The 20,862-nt window shown below is 50.5% G+C and overlaps 1 protein-coding gene across 4 annotated transcripts in view; it reads left to right on the top strand.

Moving 5' to 3' along the window:
* Nucleotides 1-20,862, top strand: part of MGMT (O-6-methylguanine-DNA methyltransferase) — a 278,115-nt gene that overhangs the window by 35,406 nt on the left and 221,847 nt on the right. Inside the window, exons 1-3 of one of the 4 annotated variants that reach the window (XM_070363505.1) lie at nt 14,219-14,369; nt 15,854-15,949; nt 16,371-16,507. In XM_070363505.1, coding sequence (XP_070219606.1) covers nt 16,383-16,507 — 125 coding nt within the window. In that variant the 5' untranslated portion in view covers nt 14,219-14,369; nt 15,854-15,949; nt 16,371-16,382. Of the gene's footprint in view, nt 1-14,212; nt 14,370-15,853; nt 15,950-16,370; nt 16,508-20,862 lie in introns of those variants that run through there. The other 3 variants (XM_070363503.1, XM_070363504.1, XM_070363502.1) reach the window with 3 other exon arrangements.

Raw genomic sequence — 20,862 nt, 5'->3', positions numbered from 1 at the left:
AGATGGTGAAGGACAGGGAGGGCTGGCGTGCGGCAGTCCATGCGGTCGCAAAGAGTTGGACTCGACTGACCGACTGAACAACAACATCCCCTTGCAGGGCGTCCCCTTTGCCTCCTCATGGCCAAGGCCGGTTTCCTGTGCTGAATCTCAGGCTGGAGATCACTGTGGTCACGTGGTGTGAGCTGGTGCTGGCGCTGGGTGCTACCCCTGGGCACAGAACCATTACAGAGACTGGTGTCAGTGCTCTGTCTCGATACCCTGTTGATAAGGTAGAAAACAAACCCCCTTACTCGGTGAATTCTATTGAGTACCATCTTCCTTTGGACAGCGTTTAACTCTGTTTACTTCTTAATGGATGAAATATATGAAGATACTTTCTAAATTTTAAAGTACCAAACACACATGGGAAAAAGGCCAAGGGTGTATGATACCAGCTTACATGCTTTGTTGAGGGTCGTAGCTCTGTGCAGTCTTTTCTGCAGGGAGATCCTGCCTGATTCTCTGAATCCCTTCACCGACTGTCCAGTGCTCCACCTGAGGCCGTGCTGACTGACAGGTCACTATGATGTCATCTTTCTGTAAGCCCTGGACTGCTATCAGTTATGTTTTAAATGTTGTAATTAAGAGTTTGAGACTACTCAGCTGTCTGTGAGGGGAAGAACCTATCTCCTTCTCCAGAGAGATAATTAATTCTTAGAGTATATGGTTTTTGAAGAATTTACTGTACGATAAAAGACTAGTATTTTATTCTTGCATTTATTAGTATTTAATCAAATGGAAAGTGCACTTTTGGTCTGGAAATCTTGGCTTCAGCCATGGGATTAGACTGAATTATTGTTTAAAGAGTAAAAGGTATAGAATTATATGTTCAAGTTATCAAGCCACTGATAGGTTTTGGGCATAATGTAGCTAATTTAGAACATAAAATTTCCTGCCTTGGGTTAATCGTTCAGCAGCAGCAGTGTGCGTGTCGGTGGCTGCTTGGCCTTGCGGTGGGGATGGTGTCTGCCCCTCCAAGAGCCTTGTGCCATCAAGGCTGGCTCGTTCTTGGCTGCCGGAGCGTATCTGGAACATAAGACTCTTCCATTTGGGATACAAGTCATCAATCACAGTGCGCTTCTCACCCAAGAATCCTTCACCGCAGAAACAGTCTGCAATGGATTCTTTATTAGGGATAAAGAGGCCCTAAGCCTGTGGTCCTTGGTGGTGGCCAGACTTAGCACTCCTGAAGACCTAGTGGCTGGTTTTTCTAAGCCAGTACTTAAGAAATGCCAGAGAACTTTGGTACCTACTTCTTGCTCGAGGTTGTACTGTCAGAGACGGGGGGTGAGCATATGCGATCAAAGTGGATCTTGTGATTTGTTTATTAGCAGGTGGGAGAGAAGGATCCCACAGGACAAAACCTGGGACAGTCTGATAATCACTTACGTACTTTGAGGTCAGGAGGTGGCAGACTTTTCCTAAAATAAACTGTATGGTAAATGTTGCTGGCTTTGCAGGCTGTATGGTCCTATCACAACTACAGCTGACCCTTCAACAACATGGGGCTTAGGGACACCCCCACCCCCCATCCCCCATCCCACACAGTTGAAAATCCGGGCATAATTTATAGTCAGCCCTCCATATCATGGTTCTGCATTCACCATTTCCACCAGCCAAGGGTTGTGCAGCCCTATAGCATTTACTATTGAAAAAAATCCGCGTATAAGTGGATCCACATGGTTCAAATCAATGTTATTCAAGGGTCAGCTGTACTCACTAGAGCTTCTGTAGACAACACAGAATGAGCCTGGCTACATTCTACTGAAACTATTTATAGACTCTTAAATGTGAATTTCATGTCATTTTCGCACATCCTGAAGTGTTTTTATTTGGACTTTCCCCAACCATTTAAAAATGCCCTGAACCCTGCCGGCCCCAGGCCCCAGTCATCGTCAGGTACACAGTCTCTTCCCCCACACATGTCCCTGCTCTTTACTCTCAGCCCTTCTTGGTGTTGAGCACCTTGCCTCATTTGTGGAATGCACCAGGAAATGATGCTTTTGAACTGTGGTGTTGAGAAGACTCTTGAGAGTCCCTTGGACTGCAAGGAGATCCAACCAGTCTGTTCTAAAGGAGATCAGTCGTGGGTGTTCTTTGGAAGGAATGATGCTAAAGCTGAAACTGCAGTACTTTGGCCACCTCACGCGAAGTGTTGACTCATTGGAAAAGACTCTGATGCTGGGAGGGATTGGGGGCAGGAGGAGAAGGGGACGATGGAGGATGACGTGGCTGGATGGCATCACTGACTCGATGGACCTGAGTTTGAGTGAACTCCGGGAGTTGGTGATGGACAGGGAGGCCTGCTACTGCTACTGCCAAGTCACTTCAGTCATGTCCGACTCTGTGCGACCCCATAGACAGCCCACCAGGCTCCCCCATCCCTGGGATTCTCCAGGCAAGAACACTGGACTGGGTTGCCATTTCCTTCTCCAATGCGTGAAAGTGAAAAGTAAAAGTGAAGTCGCTCAGTCGTGCCCGACTCCTAGCGACCCCATGGACTGCAGCCTACCAGGCTCCTCTGCCCATGGGATTTTCCAGGCAATAGTACTGGAGTGGGGTGCCATTGCCTTCCCTGCAGGGAGGCCTGGCGTGCTGCAATTCATGGGGCTGCAAAGAGTCAGACATACCTGAGCAACTGAACTGAACTGAACCCGGGAAAGGCTGATGAAGGGTGGAGTCAGGGAGTAATTGTCTGCATCTGGTCAGTGGGTCCTGGCGGGACCCTCACTTTGGGCAGGGCTATTTCTATCAGCCTCCCCAAGAGCCACTGTCGATCCGTCTTCCAGGTGTGGGGTGTGCTTCCTGGCTGTTTGCTGGACCCGTCTCTTGAGGATTTCGGCGGAGCCTGTTCTGGAGTCTGGATCTAACTGTACTCACTGTGCTGTATGAATCAGTGCAAACAGGGATTGGGTTATTGAACCAGGGGACAGAATTATAGTGAGTCCCCTGTGGAGGCTAATTACATCAGCAACACAAAAAGCACGTGTTTATAACATAGAGGTTCTATCCACACACAGGTAGGAAACTTTATTGACTAGAACGTCTTTCTCCTGGCTTGATTGCAGACAAACCTCTGATACTTTGATACTCTGGGGTTCTTCGGGGGTGAGGACGATTCTGATTCACATCTTGCTGTCAGGAAGACAAGTGTGAGAGCTTTGCACTTCCCCACCAGCCCTGCTGGCCCAGCTCTGCGGTGGCTGCAGCCAGTGGCCTGGCCTGGCCTGCTCTGCAGCAGGCATCTCTTGGGTTTGGCTGCTTTGCCAGATTGAAAAGTGTTTCTCTCAGATCTTCCCACCTGTTCTCACATGTTTCTTATTCTCTTAAGTCAGTTAAACTTTGCCCAACTGTAGGGGTGGATAAAGAATGAGGTTATTTTCTGCTACGACATATTTAAGCTGAAGCTTCCCAAGACATCACAGTTGTCTTGAGACGTGACACTTCATTGTGAGCACCAGCCTGCCAGCCTCTGCTGCTCCGTGACAGGCTGTCACCACAGAGCCCGGGACTGAGTTGGTGCCTCAAGTTGGGGAACATCTTCAGGTTGTGAGGCGGGAGCTGTCGGCAGTGTGGGCTGAGGACCCAGGGGTGACCTGGGCCAGAGCCCCCCCGCCGTCAGACCTCCGCACGACTACTTTCCTGGCGGATGTGCACACAAGCAGTCCTAACAGTAGTTAAAAGTTAGGGAAAAGGTGGCATTTTTTCATTTTTTTTCTTCACAGTAAATTATAAGCAGCTCATTCTGTGTCCTTACTGACGTTCCATGCCATGACTGACGTGGGGATGCTCTGAGATTTGGGGAGTCAGGGGCTCAGGTGTCAGCCCGTGGCTGGGATCCTGTGGCTGATGTGGCTCCCTGCCCACCGGGCCACATTCTGTGCACAGGGCACCGTGGCTCCGGGTCCGCGTGGGACTCAGGGTTCACATAAGTAGCTTGAATCCTCACGGGGACTTGTACCTGTGAGACTCGGGGGTTTCCTCAGGACTCAGGCTTCCCGCGAGATTTCGGGATCCACAGTGGACTCGGGATTCCCTTGGGACTCAGGGTTCCCGTGGGGCTAGGAGTTCGCGCGAGACTCTGGGTCCCGGGAGACGCAGAGTTCACGCGAGATGTGGTGTTCCCGCGGAACTCAGGTTCCCGTGAGAATTGGGGTTCTTATGAGACCTGGGGTTTCCTCGGGACTCGGGGTTCCCACGAGACTCGGGGTTCACGGCACTGTGGAGTCGACTGCTCTCCCTGAGGTGAGTGCCCGGAAGCCCGAGGGGCGTCGTCTTGTAACAGCGTCGGATGCGCCTTCTAGGTTAAAGGGGCAGGAGAGACCAGTCAGCCTTGAGCGCAAGGAGCTGTGGAGGGGGGCGTTCGGCGGCAGGGTCCGCTGTGCGCGGCGCCTCCCCCAGGACGGCTGCGGTCAGCAGCGGGGTGTCCCGCAACGCTGCCCTGCGAGGCCGGCTCCTGTGCGCCCACAGCCCTGGGGGGCCTCCCCGCCGTGGCCGTTGCTCCCACCTCAGGAGCCCCCAGGGGTGTCGTGCCGCTTCTGGAGCGGCGAGGGGACCTGGGACCGGGCGTGAGTGGCACTCAGGGTCACCTGCAACCTCCCTCTCCCTTCTCGGGGCCCTGGCGTGCGGGGCTGAGTCGGCCAGACTCAGGCCGCGTGGGACCCCGAGGACCAGGCGGCAGGCTCGGCCGCGTGGAGGAGACCTGCGGTGCGCATGCTGCCCTCTGGCGCGTAGTGTCCGCCCAGCGCTGCTCCCAGCCGAGCCCAGAGGCCCGGCCCGTTAGAGCAGAGGAGCAGCTGGAAGGAGGGGTCGTCCTGCAGAATTAAGACTTCCGGGCCGTGTTTCCAAATCCTGCTCCAGTGGCTGTGGATGCAAAGTTCTCATCTTGGCTCTGACTCTCTGGGCTCCTCGCAGGAGGTCTGGGCCTCGGTCCTCCTTGTAGCCTGCTTCCTCTGATCATTGGTGCATCTGGCCTTCTGGCTCCTGGTACATTGGTTATTAAAGAATAGCTCTTCATAACCTGCTCAAACTAACGCCTTGGAATGGAGCTTCTCCCATCTTTCACCCTAAGCCCCCTGAGAGGAGGAGGGCTGGGGGCAGTGGCTAGTGCTTCCCGGGTCTGGGAACCCAGCAAGTGGGAAACATCTTTGAAGTCTCCTTTTTCACCTTAATAAAAATGTGGTTTTCGTGTATCATTCTCATTTTGGTGTTCAGTTTTTCTTCCCTGAAATTAATCAGCTGGGCAGGTGTACAGCGTTTCACTTGTAGTTTTGTGTGGGTAGGCTCCCCTGTGTACCCGGAGAGTGTGTACACTCAGGTGTGAGCATGCTGCGACCCCAGCCTCTCACTTCACTGCTTTGTGTAGATTTGAGTCTGGTCTTCAGTGCTTTGATTAGTAGGAAAGCTTTGTAGGGAACATTTTTAACGGTTGTCGCTAATACACTTCTGAAAAGACCTTTATTGGTCTCACTGTAGATGGTTCTGGTATCATGCGCCAATTTTTGGCAAGATGCAGAGGTATTTTAGCTAAACTGTTCGAATGGATATGTGTGCAGTAGTTGTCACTTTGGTATTGTACCTGGAAATATTTTTCAAAAATGCCTGAAGTTCCAAGAAATTTCTGGAGTAGTTTGTTAAGCTGTACATGTGTTAGTTTTCTGCACTTTCTCTGTGATCTGTTTCTTTTACACACACACACACACACACACACACGAGTTTATATTCCAACTGCTTCCTAACTAATTTCTGTGTATTTGCACAAATTCACAACAGCCTTTGAGCTTCAGAACAGAAAAGCAGTTACCTTCCTGCGTGGTGTATACCTTAGTTTGCTAACGGGAACAAAAATGAAAACTTTAGAAAGGAAAACTGAGTTTTAAGTATAGTTTTAAAATGTAGATGGTGCCTCTTTTCTAGAAATGGTGGTTTTAAAGACCAGTGAACAAGTTTCCTAAACGTCCCTCTAACACGGCAGCTCTGACAGGCAGGCATTTTCTCAGCTGTTTTTATAACATGCTGCTTGTAGCTGGGTTGTTCAGATGACTGGCAAATGCTTATTTAACAAGACGCACGTGTGTGTGATGCTGCGGGGCTGAGCTCCGCCCTGGCCCTGACTCCCCAACTGTTGTTGTGACGAGTATTCTTCAAGACCAAAGTGTGGTTAATCAGGATGGTGCTCTGCCACGCAGGGTCGGCTCCAGTGATGAGAATGAAAAAAAGCACAGATCGCGTGTTCTCAAAGTCTGTATATGCTCGGAACAGGCAGAGCGCAGTATGTATGGGACCCGCACACCAGCAGGTCTCATTTGAAAGCCTAGCCGGGTATCTGTGATGCAGAAACATACATGTCAGGGCCGTAGCAGAAGGCTTTGGGGTGATTTTTTTTTTTTTTAATTAGGAAGATAAACTTTATTTTTTAGAGCAGTTTCAGGTTCACAGCAAAGTTGAGCAGAAGGTACAGGGAGTTCCCATACACCCCTTGCCCCTCCCCACCATCACCCCCCACACACACATTGATAAGTTTGTCCTTTGTTTAAGTCAGGGTGTACTCTCGGTGGTGCTCTGCACGGGTTTGGACAGCTGTGTTCAGTGTAATGTCCTGCATCCACCGCCACCGCAGCCTCCAGAACGGTTCCCCACCCCGGAAATCTGTGTTCTGCTGTTCCACCCTCTCTCCCCCAACCCTGGGAACCACTGGCTTTTTTACTTTCTCCACATACTTGGAATCACAGAGTATGCAGTCTTTTCAGTCTTTTTTCACATAGTAACATTCATCTAAGTTCCTTCCGTGTCTCCTCATGGCCTGATGCCACGTTTCTTCTTCACAGTGACTGATAGTCCATTGTCTCATGCAGCACTTCAGCCACTCCCTGAGCGAGGGACATGTTGATTGCTTCCAGGCTTTAGCATTGTAATAAAGTGGCCATAAACATCCACTTGCAGGCTTTTGTATAGATGTGAAGTGATGTTTTGGCACAACTTCTGGATCTGTTCTAAATTTGATATACCAGGTGGCAATGCCAGTATTTTGTTTGGTAAAATCATTTCAACCAAATTGAAGCTTTCTTCTTGGTTGTTAGGGCATAATTGAGCCATATTTTGACTTTTTTGGTGGAAAGTGACCTGATGAAATTCCACGGTGGAGACCCCGGCCTGGTGGCACTGTGAGCTGGGTCTTAGCCACGGGCCTGGGTTTTTCCCTGGTGTTTTCCTTCTTGACTCACACACCTGGCGGGGACCAGTCCTGTCCACTTTCTTCTCCACCCTCTTTGGCCAGGCTTATTAAGAAGTGATCGGTAGGCGTATTTTTTCTCTTGTAGGGGTTTGACACGTTTTTTTCCTAGTTAAAAGAATCCCTCACACCTGATTGTTAGGTGGGCTGATCTTGAGTAACGAGGACAAAGGTGCTTCCCTGATGCCTTTTTTCTTATCCTCTGTTCAGCAGGGTGATTGTAAAACTGGTCATCTTTTCATGATGACTTTGTTGATGTCAGAAGGAGCTGGAGCTGGGTTGCTGGTCATCTTTTCGTGATGGCTTTATTGATGTCAGAAGGAGCTGCAGCTGAGTTGCGCCCCTTTCCTACATCAGTCCTCAGTGCCAGCGGGCTCCCACTTCACACACGTAGCAGATGGAAAGGCCGGGAGGCCTGAGGTGCGGCTCCTGGGGAGGCCTGAGCTCTGCTGTGGGCTGAGCACTGACTCGGGGGCGGCCTCAGGAGCACACGTCTGAGCTCCATGTTTGTGCACTGCGAGGAAGAAGGCAGGCAGGTTTTCTTTTTCCAGCCTCTCTCTGGTCATTTTCATTGTGCAGGATACCAATACTAGAAATGGTTAAAAGTGGAAGGTATAGGACTGTGAAGATGGTTCTGGAAGGACAGTGTTTAAACAGGCGTGGCTGGCCTGGAACGCTACAAGCAAAGGAGGAGGAAGACAGCTTGTTACTGGGTTTCTTGCTTTTGATATAGTGGGAACCCGGCCTCTGGCGCCAACTGCTTAATTCAGAACATTAAATACCATTCATGTTGAAAGGGAGATGAAACGAAATTCACTTAGTTTTTTCAGAGGTCTCCAAATAGCCATGAAAAATCAATTTTTTTCTGCCACCAATTAATGTCAGCCACTCTGTGGCTTTAGGTGGCTGCCATGATGATGCAGGGAGCTGGGCCTGCCAGGCCTCCAGGCTGGGGTCGCGGGCTTGTGCTTCACCGGAGTGGAAAGGGGGGCGGGCTGGCTGCTTAACCCCTTCTGTGTCCTGAACGTGGCCTGTGGTGCTGTCCTCCTAAAAGCGTGGGGTTGCGGGCTTGTGCTTCACGGGAGTGGAAAGCGGGGCAGGCTGGCTGCTAAGCCCTTCTGTGTCCTGGACGTGGCCCGTGGTGCTGTTCCCCTGGAAGCGTGTGGGCCTGGTTCTACCTGCGGCTGGGGGCCTCCATTAAGGAAGTCAGGTTTCCCACCATGAGAGCAGGCCCCTGTGGCTCTCAGGAAATATTCAAAGAACTGACTTGTCACAGCCTCCGCAGGACCCTGTAGCCTAGCTCTCAGATCACACATGTGTGGGTTTGGCATGTTGGGAACTGATGGTGGGCTTTGGATGGTGGGCTTCCTCCTGTCCTCCCACGGGGCTCCCCAGGCCTCCACTTGGCTGCTTCTGGAAGAAGGGCCCGCCGATCGCCCTTTCCAGGACAAGCCCCTGTTTTCCTCAGCTGTAAAGCTGGTGCTTAGGAGTAATGATGGTTGGGTGGTAACTTTTCCTCCTCTTTCTGGCTTGGAAACCAGCATGGCCTGCTGTTACTGGAGCAGATTCTGTTATGAACGCATCATAACCCTGTGGGGTGGTTACAGCATCCCAGACACCGCATGCCCCTCCCCTGCTCGGGAGGCTCTTGGGTCCTCGGTGCTTCGGTTTGTCCCCCTGCTCGTGTCCCCACAGGAGCTGCTGCCGTGGGCTCCCTCTGACGGGGGTCCTTGCCCTCCCGTGTCTGCAGCCTCCCGACCTCCCAGGCACCCTGTGCTCCCTCTGGCTCAGGGCCTTAGCACACAGACCTGCCTGCCAGGAATGCCCCCTCCTCCACCCCTCCCTCAGAAAACGTGACTCCCTGTTTTGTGTAGGCACCTCTTCCAGGAATCCTCTGGCCCTCAGACCCCAGCCTGTCATTAATCCTGGAGTTCTCCTTCTGAGTCCTCACATCAAGTATACTTGACTGATTTGGATAATTAGCTAATTTATTCAACAGCTATTTACTGAGCACCTATGATGCATTCTAAGTGTAAGTATACAGCGTCAGCTTCCTTGATGGCTCAGACGGTAAAGAATGTGCCTGCAACGCGAGAAACCCGAGGTTCGATCCCTGGGTTGGTAAGATCTCCTGGAGAAGGAAATGGCAATCCACTCCATTATCCTTGCCTGGAGAATTCCATGGACAGAGGAGCCTGGAGGGTTACAGTCCATAGAGTCGCAAAGAGTCAGCTATGAATGAGAGACTACACTTTCACTTTTCAAGTTGAAGAAAACAGGAAATCCTCCCAACCTTGGCTTGAAACGGAGTTTTCTTTTTCTCACACAAGTACAAGTCTGGCCACAGACAGCACTGGCCTGGTGGGGCCGGCAGTGTCGGGGCCAGAGGCTCTCTAGTCTCAGCTTTTACTCAACGGCTGCCGCAGCTCCAGGCATCACATCTGCAGTGTCAAGAAAGGGAGAGAGGGGAGGAGATGGTGCCAGCCACACAAAAACTTTTTTAAAGTTAAAACAGGCAGACTTCTCCTTATTCATTGGCCAGAGTTGTCACGTAACATTTGCTACCTGTATTGGAGCTTACGTTCTAGTGAAGGCAACACATGGCAAATGAAATAAATCTAGTGTAATTTTATGTGACACAAGTGCTATGAAGGAAAAGAATGGGAAAGGATGGATAAAGGAGATGGACTGTTTCAGGAAGATTTCTCTGAGACAGTGACCTTTGAGCAAGATTGTGAACTAAGTGGCGGAGGCCGCGGTACCAGTATGAAGGAGGCGTTTCGAGCGGCCTGAGTGGCGGCGCCGGCGCTGAGGCCAGAGCCGTGTCTGTGCGCAGGCGCAGTAGACGCGGGTGAGTTGCGCTCCCAGCCAGAGGTGCGGTCAGAAGGACGGGATGGCCCCAGGGTGCTGCGGGGCTGTGTAGGCCTCATGTGTAGGAGTAGTGATGGGAAAGGAGAAGATGTGATTTCTTCCTTGGGTCTTTATTTTGTTCAACCATATATTCTTCTTTTTTTAAGATTCAGTTGTTCTTGGCTCTGCTGGGTCTTCTTTGCTGCGCACAGGCTTTCTCTGGTTGTGGCAGGTGGGGGCTCCTCTCTCATGGTGGCGGCTTCTCTTGATGCAGAGCGCAGGCTCTAGGTGTCCGGGCTTCAGCAGTCGTGGAGCCCAGGCTGAATCGTCCCCTGGACCAGGGATCAAACTGGTGTCCCTTGTGTTGCAAGGCCGATTCTTAACCACTGGACTACCAGGGAAGACCTCCCCCCCCCCTTTTTTTTGTAAGTCAAATAAAATTTCATACCCCAGAGTTTTTATTTTACAAAGAAAAGTAGTAACAGTCCTTTGTTTGATGGCTGTGAGGTTGAGACAATGATAAATGTAGAACATTTGCTGACATCATCTGTATATTATGTTGAATTTTAATAGTTTTTATCCTTGGAAAAGAATTTCAAATTTACTGTAGAAAACTCAGAACATGCAGGTAAGAGATGCAGGTAGATACTTTTAAATCATTCTACCATATCTATATTGATAGTCTAAAATACACTTTTACTTCAGAGCACTTTTGGATCTAGACAAAGGCTGCAGAGATCGTTCAGCAGGATTTGCTTTCTGTGGGTAGTTTTCCTCCCCTGGCGGACCGCGTTTGTCTCATTCCAGTTGTGAGCCCCCGAGCCTGGGGCTCATGTATAGGGCGCTTGAGTATTGTTAGACATTTACTATTAATCCTTACTCATGGCGCATTATGCAGTCTGCCTTCTCTCCCGCACGGGTTGAGCTCATCCTCAGTCCTCGAACTGTCTCCATGGTCTCCACCCCAACTCCAAACCTCTGTGCCCACCCATTCTTTACATAGCGGCCAGAGAATGTCTTTGAAAAGGCCAACCTGGTGGATTTGTCCCCAGCGTAAAGCTCTGGGGCGCCTCAGGGACAAAGCAAGGCTCAACGCTGACCCACGGAGGCCGTGTATCTGCCTGCGGTTCTCTCTGCAGCGGCTGGGCCTCCTCCCTGGCCCCCTGGCTCTGCTCCTGGGCTCCCTCCCCACCCGGCCGGCTTCCCACGCTCACCTTCTCGCCTGGCCAGCTCCTTGTTGTGATTCCAGTCTCTGTATAGATGTCATGTTCTCCAGACCTTCTCAGCTGTTCCCCTGCAGCAGGCTGCCCTGCTCCCCTGGGGCAGCCGCCCTCCCCGCCTGGCAGTAGCCTGGCCGTGAGTCCTGCCAGGCTGCCAGAAGCCTGCTTGGCCCTAGGCTTGGTGCTTGGGCCGTGAATGTTGGAGAGTCTGCAGTGAGCAGCGTGTTTCCTGGGTCTTGTTCCCTTTGCAGCTTGCTTATTGGGGTCACAGTCATGGCCTTCTCTGGGCGGGCGTCCGTTGATGGGATTCCCTCTCAGAGCTGGCGGTGGGTTGGCCTCCGGGGCCTGGGGGCGTTTCTGTGGGGGTGTTGGGCAGGCCTGCCACATTTGTAGGGCTCAGGGTTCCGTCAGCTTCTTTGTGCCGCCGTGTGCATGGCAGCCCCGTGTGTGTCTGGCATTGTTGTTTCCCAGACGGCACCTCCCACCAGCCTGTGTTGAGACGCCCTGGCTCCCTGATGTGTTCGCCTGCTATTGAAACCGCGCCCTTCTTGCTGCCCGGTTCCAGCCTCTGAGGGTCCCTCCTGGTGTCTGTGACGCCCCCGTCTCTCCTGCTGGCTTCCCCCGACCCCTCTGCGAGGCCTGCCAGCTCCACGGGACCTGTAGCACGCCTGCTGTTTCGGCCTGGGCTTGTCTTCAGCACACACTTCACGCCAAATGGCCCAGCGCTTCTGTCCTGGGGACACATTATCCATTACATAGTAGGATTCAGTATTCAGCTAATTTTTACTCTTGCTCATGGAAGGACTCTGTGCGGAATGTCCTGGTTGTCTACAGGAAGGGAAGTTGTGCACAGGCTTCTGTGGAGTCTCAAATGCCATTTCTGGCAGAGTTGGTATAAAATATCGTAAAAATTGCAGCTTTTCTTTTTCTGGCAAAGTAGCCGTCGGTGGGTTATGGTGCATTATCTGACGAGCAGGGCGCTGCTACTGCACTTGAAAGCCCACAGGCGCTCCTGGAAGGACAGCCAGGCCGAGGCCGGAGTCCTCGGGGAGTCCTCACGTTCAGGAACACTGAAGTAGGCTTTGATTTCCATCCTGTTTACCCAGTAAGGAAGTCTAAGGAGCTCACTCCCTCAGACTTCACGTAACTACATGATCTGCTGCATGGATATGGCTGGAAGTGACACACCACTTGTTCAGAACTGAGAGTTTGAACTTGCCAGGTATTCCTGTTAAGAGTGAGCTGCCCTTTGTTGGTTCTTGGCGTGATTGGTGGTTGGCCCCCATGCTCTGTGAGGCCGGTGGAGCTGGTTCTGAGAGAGAGAAGTCAGCCGCACGCAGGCTGTGAGTTGAGCCCAGGTGGTGGTCCGGGCAGTGCTGTGTTGGCAGGTGTGTGCCGCTGCAGACCACGGGGCAGCACGGCGGCTTCGGGCCGAGCTTCAGAGTCCTCGTGGTCCCCTCAGAGGTGGAGGGGCTGGAGTGTATGGCTGTTACTTGGGCCAGAGGCAGCCCTTCCAGCTCAAGAAGCTGGCTGGCTGCCCTTCCCTGCATTCCAGGCCAGTGGCCTCCGAAGTGCAGCCAGTCTGGGCTGTGCTCAGGAAGCTGGCATGACATGCCAGGCCCTTCTCCCAGAGGAGCGAGGAGGGGCCCAAGCTCGCTCGTGCTCCCAAGCGGGGGAATCCCTCGTGCCCCTGCGCCCTGAGTCACCTTCGTTGCCTGCCCCTGGCTTGCTCTGCACACCTGGACGTGTCTCTCCAGCCTTTGCTCGGAGTAAGGGTGAGGGTTGGGTGTGTGCCGAGCCGGACAGAAGTCCTTTCCAAATGCAAGAGTACCTGGCCCACCCCATTCATGGCTTTTCCCATCTTTTCCAGCTGGGCCCACAAAATACCCCAGTGAGGTTGGCGAAAACAGTATTACTATTCCTATTTATTGTTGAGAAAATTGAGGCCTGGGAAGGACATCACCGTTTGACCTTTCTCTTGGTTGGCGCTGTGCCAGTCTTACTTTCTGTAGCAGTGCCAGTCCGTGTCCTTGAGGGGGTCCGACACAGACAAAGCCCTTCTGGCAGCTGTCCTTCTTCCTGGACGCTCGACGCAGGTGCCATGGGCCTGGCCCCACGCCAGCTCTGAGCTCCTGCCTGGGCCTCGAGTCCCGGGACACGTGAGAGGGAGCTCAGGCAGCAGGGCACTGACAGTGGCCGCAGCATCCTGTTCTCTCTGGGCGGCGGTGCCTGCGGGGCCTGCCGCGTGCCTGCAGTCCCCGGAGCTCCCACAGGTGTATCCTGAGGCTTGGTACCGCCTGTGGCTGGACGGTGGCCAGTCTTGGTTCCTACTGTTTTCTGAGCTTCTTCCCAGAACTTCTGTGAGTCTTTCAGTAAATTGCTTTTGTGCTTAAATTAGCCAGTACCGGTTTCCCATGCCTGTAAGCAGGCGAAACAGCCTGACGGAGGCCAGTGCTTCTGAGCAGGAATGGGTAGGGGGCAGGGGTCGGTGAACAATTGGCGAGTACTTACTTGGTAGAGAAACAAAGCTGCTTTCTTCTTATCCCCCTAATGCGCCCTTGAGCCTTTGGAGTGATGCTGGAGCACCATGGGGTTTCGGGAATGCCGCTTGACGTCTTCAAGGCACGGCTCGTTCTTCTGTCCTGGGCTCTTGGGGGGCAGAGGCGGCGATCAGCGTGGCCTTACATAGGGAAAGAGCAGTTGGCCAGGTGGTGGTGGTCAGGCTCTCTCTCGCCCTGTGGCTGCCGGCTCCTGCCCCACGTTTTGTGAATGTGTGATTATGTAACAGCTGAGGTCACTTACAGCACTGCACACGCGCAGTACCCTGTGTAAGCAGCACCTGAGACGCCCTTGTGGCTGCGTCTGCTGGGTCAACCTCGAGAGGAGAGGCTCCAGCATGTCTGCGGCTGCTGCTGCGGCTGCTGCGCCAGCCTGCAGAGATTAAACATGTCTGCAGTTCCTGTGGCTCTTCAGGTTTTCTTCCAGCTTCCCTGCTCTTGCCTGGCCTACCCTGGGTTCAGCGAACAGAGGTACAGCAAGAGACATTAGGAGCAGGTGGAAGGCACAGGGAAGGGAGAAGAACCTGGGGCAAGAGCGGGGAGGTGTGCTGAGGTTTCCCAGTAAGGTAGACAGCAGGCTGCGTGGTGCAGACTGGACAGTCAGGGACGGGGCAGTCTCTGGTGTCCACACCCGGAGACTGGAGCCCTCGATGCGTGTGAGAGCGCCTGTGGCTTATAGGGCTGCAGGACAGCCAGTTGGCTCGGCCCCTGGAGCGTGAAGGCAGCCACGGCCAGCAGCCTGCAAGTGGCGAGCATGGGTGTATCCCAATAAAGCTTTATTTACAAGGCAGGTGCTGGGCTGGGTTTGGTCCATGGGCTGCAGTTCACTGGCCCTGCTGTGGTCCCTTCACGTCATTAGTGTTTTAGCTGAGGGGTGGTTGGCGTGGGAAGAGCCCAAGTGTAATGAGTGCCGGGCGCCCTTCCTCAGGGAGGTGAGAGTTGGTGGGGAGTCCTGGAGGATGGGGTGGGAATGAAAGAGCTGACAGTGAGAGATGAGTGCCTGTGGAGGTGCAGCTGGCGAGGTGCAAGGGAACGCGTTGTCCAGGGCAAATCCGGGTCTGGGTGTGGGCAGGGATGGGTGGAAGTGCTGTGTACAGGAGAATTTATGCAAGGTGACAGTTTTGGTCAAGTTCATTTGGAGTGTTTTCGGGACACAGAGGTCGAGAGAGCAGGTAAGCAGGCGAGCTCAGAGGGTGTACCCTAGACCGCTGTGGCTGAGGGTGGAGCTCTGGAGAGAGGAGTATTAGTAGAGGCAGGGCAGGGGTCCATGCGGGGAGGAAGCAGCCCAGTGCTGCTCCGGGCCAGGTGGGCTTCCCACAGCCCTCACCTCTGGAGTCGAGAGCTTTGTTTTTAATGTCAGTCGGCCTAAACCGTGGTCCTGGCTTCTCACTGCTCTTAGTACAGCTTCTCTTTCTTGTAAACCTTTGCTGAGTTGACCAAAATTAACATCCCTCAGAATTCACATGGATGGTACATCATGGGATAGCGGTTGTACACTTCTTTGAACAAGTTCTTCCTCACCCTTCTGGTTGCCACTAGACCCCCCTCCAAAGCCCTTCTCCTGAAATGGAGAAGGTCACATGCAGAAGGTCAGAGACACAGATCTTGTTCCCAGCTGTGTCCCTCCTGTTCTAAGAGGTGAGAAGGGATGAAGGGCTGCCCTATTGCTAAAGTCCTTACATTTTGGGTCCCTTTAAAAATTGAAAAAAGGGGACTACCCTGACAGCTTCCCAGGTGGCTCAGATGGTAAAGTGTCTGCCTACAATGTGGAGACCTGAGTTCGATCCCTGGGTCAGGAAAATCCCCTGGAGAAGGAAATGGCAACCCACTGCAGTTTTCTTGCCTGGAGAATTCCATGGATGGAGGAGCCTGATAGGCTCCAGTCCATGGGGTCGCAAAGAGTTGGATACGACTGAGCGACATCAGTTTGTAGCTGAAATTTGTGTGCTTTCCAGAGCGAAAGAGCCGTGTCCAGCGTGCATCTGCCTGGCCAGCCACCTGTTAACACGGGGGCCATTGTGTTAAGAGCAGAGTTGAATTGCACTGTTTCTGTAAGTTCACTCCATAATGCTCTATTGTTAAATATACTTTATTCAAAGTATTAAATGGTTTGTCTTTAGTTGTCATTAAAAAGTTGTTGGTAATTGTTTTATTTTAAATAGTTTTAGGGACTATTTAAGAGAAGCTTTAATTTCATCTTTGACTATGCATTGGTTAAAGATAAATGAGAAGAAAGGGAGATAGTAATTTAAGGAAATGAAAGGAGAATGCATTGCTGTTCTGTGCAATTACGGTAATTTTCTGTCTCCAAAGTAACTGTGTTATAAAAATGACACATTATGATTAAATTCAAAAAATGGGAAAGAAAGCTTCGGAAGTGTTTCATGTCTTATATAGCTGGGGCTTCTGTTATGCTTTAGAAGTGACCAGACTCTTTCACATAGGCTTAACTGTAGTAATTGTTCTCTCTAGGTACTTGGGAGAATGGACGAGACCTGTGAAATGAAATACAAAGTGGTGGACAGCCCTCTGGGGAAGTTGGAGATCTCGGGTTGTGAGCGGGGTCTGCACGGGATAAAGCTGCATGGCGGGAAGACCCCAGACACTGGGTGAGTGAACGTCCTGTGTGACACCCACGGCCTGTGTTTAGAGCAACAGAGAGCATATGGGTATTGCTTGCTCGCCCCTGACCACAGGGTAACACGAGCCCCATGCTACAAATCACAGAAATTAGCATCTCGCCAGAAATGGTAGGGCCGTGAGTGTTATTTTCAGCACCTGTGCTTGTTGCGCAGGCCCCTTCCACCTCTGATCAACCACAGCAGCATAACCTGGAGTTAGGAGCCCCAAGACATACTAATGTGTACATACACAGAGGTGCCGTGAGCATTGAACACTTTGATTCTTAAATAGGCTGGGGGGATCCCTCTGGAAATTTGGTGACAGGGAGCTGCTTGCCTAGTCTTGATTTTTAAATTGGGACCAGCCTTCACTGTTCATCAGCTTGCCAGGTGAGTTTTATTCCAGAGTCCTGGACTCGCTTAATCAGGAGCCCCACTGGGGCTCTTGGAAATGGTGTCTGACGTTGGCGTGTGTGTGTGGCTGAGGGGAAGGGTGGAAAATCCCCTTTTCAGAGGAAGTTTAGCATGTTGCCGTTTCTAATGGAACTCCCTTCTCCCTTTTTTTGAATGCTTTCTGGTATTTTCTCTAATTGTAAAAACATAAAGTTAAAGCACTTTTTAATGTTTTCTTGTGAAATGTAACATTCCATTTCCTTCATTCATTGATTGTGAATAGCAGTTGTATTAAAATTGCAGTTCTTGTTATTTCTGACAGAAGAGGGAAAAACCACCCACTCCTCTGCTCTGTGTTTGTCTTAACTGGCTAATAAACACAATGCCAGGAACGTTAGATAAAGAAAATACATAAGAAACATAAAAATTGATTTAATGGACCCCTGTCAGAGACGGCCGTAATGAGCACAAGTGCAGTAATAAATATCAGTTTTCGCCGCCTCTGTCGAGATTTTTCCTGTAGAGCTGCATGTTACAATCAATAGTCTTTTTTAAGACCAAAAAATAAGCAAACCTTTGAACTATATGAATACAGTCTTCTCTATTTCTATGAGAACCATCTGGCTGTAGTGCTCAGAAAATCACAGGCACCAAATACTTAGTAGAGAAAATGTCATTTTGTCCTTTAGCATGTTCGTTGCACAGTAAATCACAGAAATTGTGTGTTGAATTTTTTTTTCTTTTTTTTAAAGACACAGTGAATTTGGGGAAGAAAAGGTAGGAGGAAAAGCGCCTCTTAAAGTGCCCCGGGTGCCAGTTCCCAAGTGCGAGCGCGGAGGGAGGACGCGGCTCAGCCTTGCTTCTGCCCTCTGTGCTTCTGCGTCGAGGAAGGATCAGGCTGCGTTGCAGAAAGCAAGCTCCTCCACCAAGGGCTTCGCGAGACGCGGCCCATTTCTCTGGGGGAGAAGCACGGGCGGGTGGGCAGTAAGCTGAGTCTGCTGGGGGATGGTCCCTGGAGTCCGGCCCCCAGCTTTCCCCTCGGCATCTGCAGGCTGGGCTCTGGGTGCGAAGTGCCACAGCCCACTCCCGAGCAGAGCTTGGAGAGGAGAGGAGGCCCTCCCGTTTCAGAGCAGCCCTGGCTCCTGTCTTACCTCACTGGCCACACCAGGCTGGAGTATGGAGGTGGCTGGGTGCTGGCTGAAGTTAAGGCTTCTGCATGGAGGCGATTGGTGTGTGTATTGGGGGGGCAAACCAGGGATCTGTTACATGTGGTTAATTTCAAGGGAAGGGGAGTTCAGAATTAGAATAGCATAAAAATTATCTCTGTGAGTACTCAGATTTAACAATTTCGTTTACAAAACCAAGGCAAAAATTGCATAGTATTGTAAAATCCATAGATTTTTAAGTCATAAAGTTCAGTGAGTTTTTGCAGATATGTAAAGCGATGCAACCACCAACCCAAAGCAAGATATAAAACACTCCAGGAAGTTCCCTCATGCCCCCTTTCAGTCAGCCCCTCCCCCTGGCATCCAGTGTTCTGATTTCCGTCATGCTGGGTTAGTTTTGCCAGTTCTTGAAATTTACACACATGGAGCCATACAACATACACTATTTTTTTATTTGATTCAGTGATGTCGTCAGAGTTCACCCACGTTGTTCTGTGCATCAGAAAATAGTTCATGCTTTAAGAAGTAGCAGTTTGTTATGTGACTGTACCACGGCTTGTTCATTCTCATGTTGCTGGACAGCTGAATTGTCCAGTTTGGGGCCACCATTAATAAAACTGCTAAGAGAATTCTTGTTCAAGCCTCTTAATGGACAGATGTTTTCATTTCTCTTGAGTGAATTCCTAGGTGTGAATTGCACGGCTGGATTGCATGGCAAATGGATGTGTAACCTCCTAAGAAATTGCCAGCACTTTCCCCCGTTCACCATTTTTGCGTTTTTACCAGGGATGTTGGAGAGTTTGTGTTGTGCCCTCGTGCTTGGTGATGGTGGTTTTTAGAGGTTTAGTCATCCTGGTGGGTATGAAGTCTGCGCTCTCTCTGTGGTGACCTGCCCTTTCCTGCTGACTGATCTTTGAACACTGTTCTCAGTAAGTATTCATTGTGAGGCAGGTCTCGTGTGTTTTTAATTGGTATTTTCAATTTGTGGTTCTGTTTACAATTTGGTGATCAGATATTTGTACTGATCATTTTCTCACATTTGGGGACATGTTTTTATTTTTCTACTAATGTCTTTAGTGAATAGTTTTTAATTTTGAGGAAGACCAACTATTTTTTCCTTTCTGTTCAGCGTATTTTGTGTCCCTAAGAAATATTTGCCTGCTCTGATTTCACATTCTCAATTATTTGAAAAACATAATTTTAGCTTTTCCTGTTTAGATAGGTATTCCATCATCTCGAATTAACTTGTGAGGTTCTCAGTTTTTTCCAAGTTACTTAGTTGTTGCAGCATCATTTGCTGAGGGAAGGGAGTGGGGAACCAATTCCTTTCTCCAGGGAATTGCCTCGGTGCTTTTCTTGAAAAACAGTCACATGACCATACATGTGTGGGTTATATGTGTCTGGACAGTGTTTTGTTCAGCTGATCTTTTCATCCATTCTGTGCCAGTGCTACACCGACTTGATGTAGCTTTGTGGTAAGTCTTTGAGTCTTCCAGCCCGCCCCCCGCTTTTTTTTCCTGAAAGATTGTCTTGGTTTCTAGGTTTCAATTTCCCATATGACTTTTAGAATCAAGGTGTCAGTTTCTCCAAAAATGCCTACTGGGATTTTGATTGGAGTTCATTGAATCTATGTATCAATTTTGGGAGGGTTGACATCTTAAATTAAAGTTTCCAGTTCATGATTGTGGTTTATCTCTGCATTTGTTTAGATTCTATTTAATTTTTCTCAGTAATGTTTGGTAGTTTCCAGCTTGAAGATCTGTGTGTATTTTGTAAAACTTATTTCTAAATACTTTGTTTTTTGACGATACTCTAAATCCGCTTAATTTCTTTCTTTCTTTTTTTTTTTTTACTTTTAAACTACTGCTGCCCCACTCCAGTGCTCTTGCCTGGAAAATCCCGTGGATGGAGGAGCCTGGTAGGCCACAGTCCATGGGGTTGCTAAGAGTCGAACAAGACTCAGCGACCTCCCTTTCACTTTTCCTTTCCTGCATTGGAGAAGGCAATGGCAACCCACTCCAGTGTTCTTGCCTGGAGAATCCCAGGGACGGGGGGCCTGGTGGGCTGCCGTCTGTGGGGTTGCACAGAGTTGGACACGACTGAAGTGACTTAGCAGCAGCAGTGAACTACTGCTGCTGGTACATAACACTAAATTCACTTCTTAGTTCCAGGAATTCTTTTGCAGTTTCCTTAGGGTTTTCTCTGTAGAAAATCATGGTGTCTGTGAGTAAAGGTGCTTTGCTTCTTTCTTTCTGGTCTTTTTGCCTTCTGTTACTTCTGTTGCACTGACTAGAACCTCCAGTCTGACAGTGAATAAACGTCATCACAGTGGACCTCCGTACGTGTTCCCGGTCGTGGGGGAACAGCAGGTGACTGCTGCCCTTGTTGGCTTTAGTAGGTGACCCCTCTCACTCTGAAAGCGCTTCTTCAATCTGTTGAATTTTGTTAAACAGCTTTTGTGGATTTGTCAATATAATCATGTTTTTCTCCTTTGTTCTTTAAATGTACAATAAGTTAATTTTAGGAGCCTATATCAACCTTGAAACTTTGTACCACGTCATTTAATTCACGGTATAATCTTTTTTTCCCTTACATATTGCTGGTTTAAAAATGCTACTTTGGGACTTGCCTGGTGGTCCAGTGGTTAAGAATCTGTGGGTCAGCTCAGGGGAGACCGGTTCCCTGGTCCAGGAAGATCCCACATGCTGTGCAGCAGCTAAGCCCGTGGGCCACAACTACTGAAGGCCACGCGCCTGGAGCCTGCGGCCTCGACGAGAGAGGCCG

This window comes from Bos mutus, chromosome 26 (assembly GCF_027580195.1).
Source record: "Bos mutus isolate GX-2022 chromosome 26, NWIPB_WYAK_1.1, whole genome shotgun sequence".
In the NCBI taxonomy this organism is placed as follows: domain Eukaryota; kingdom Metazoa; phylum Chordata; class Mammalia; order Artiodactyla; family Bovidae; genus Bos; species Bos mutus.
Note: the sequence above shows the minus strand (reverse complement) of the source record. Positions and strands in the feature narration are given on the sequence as shown.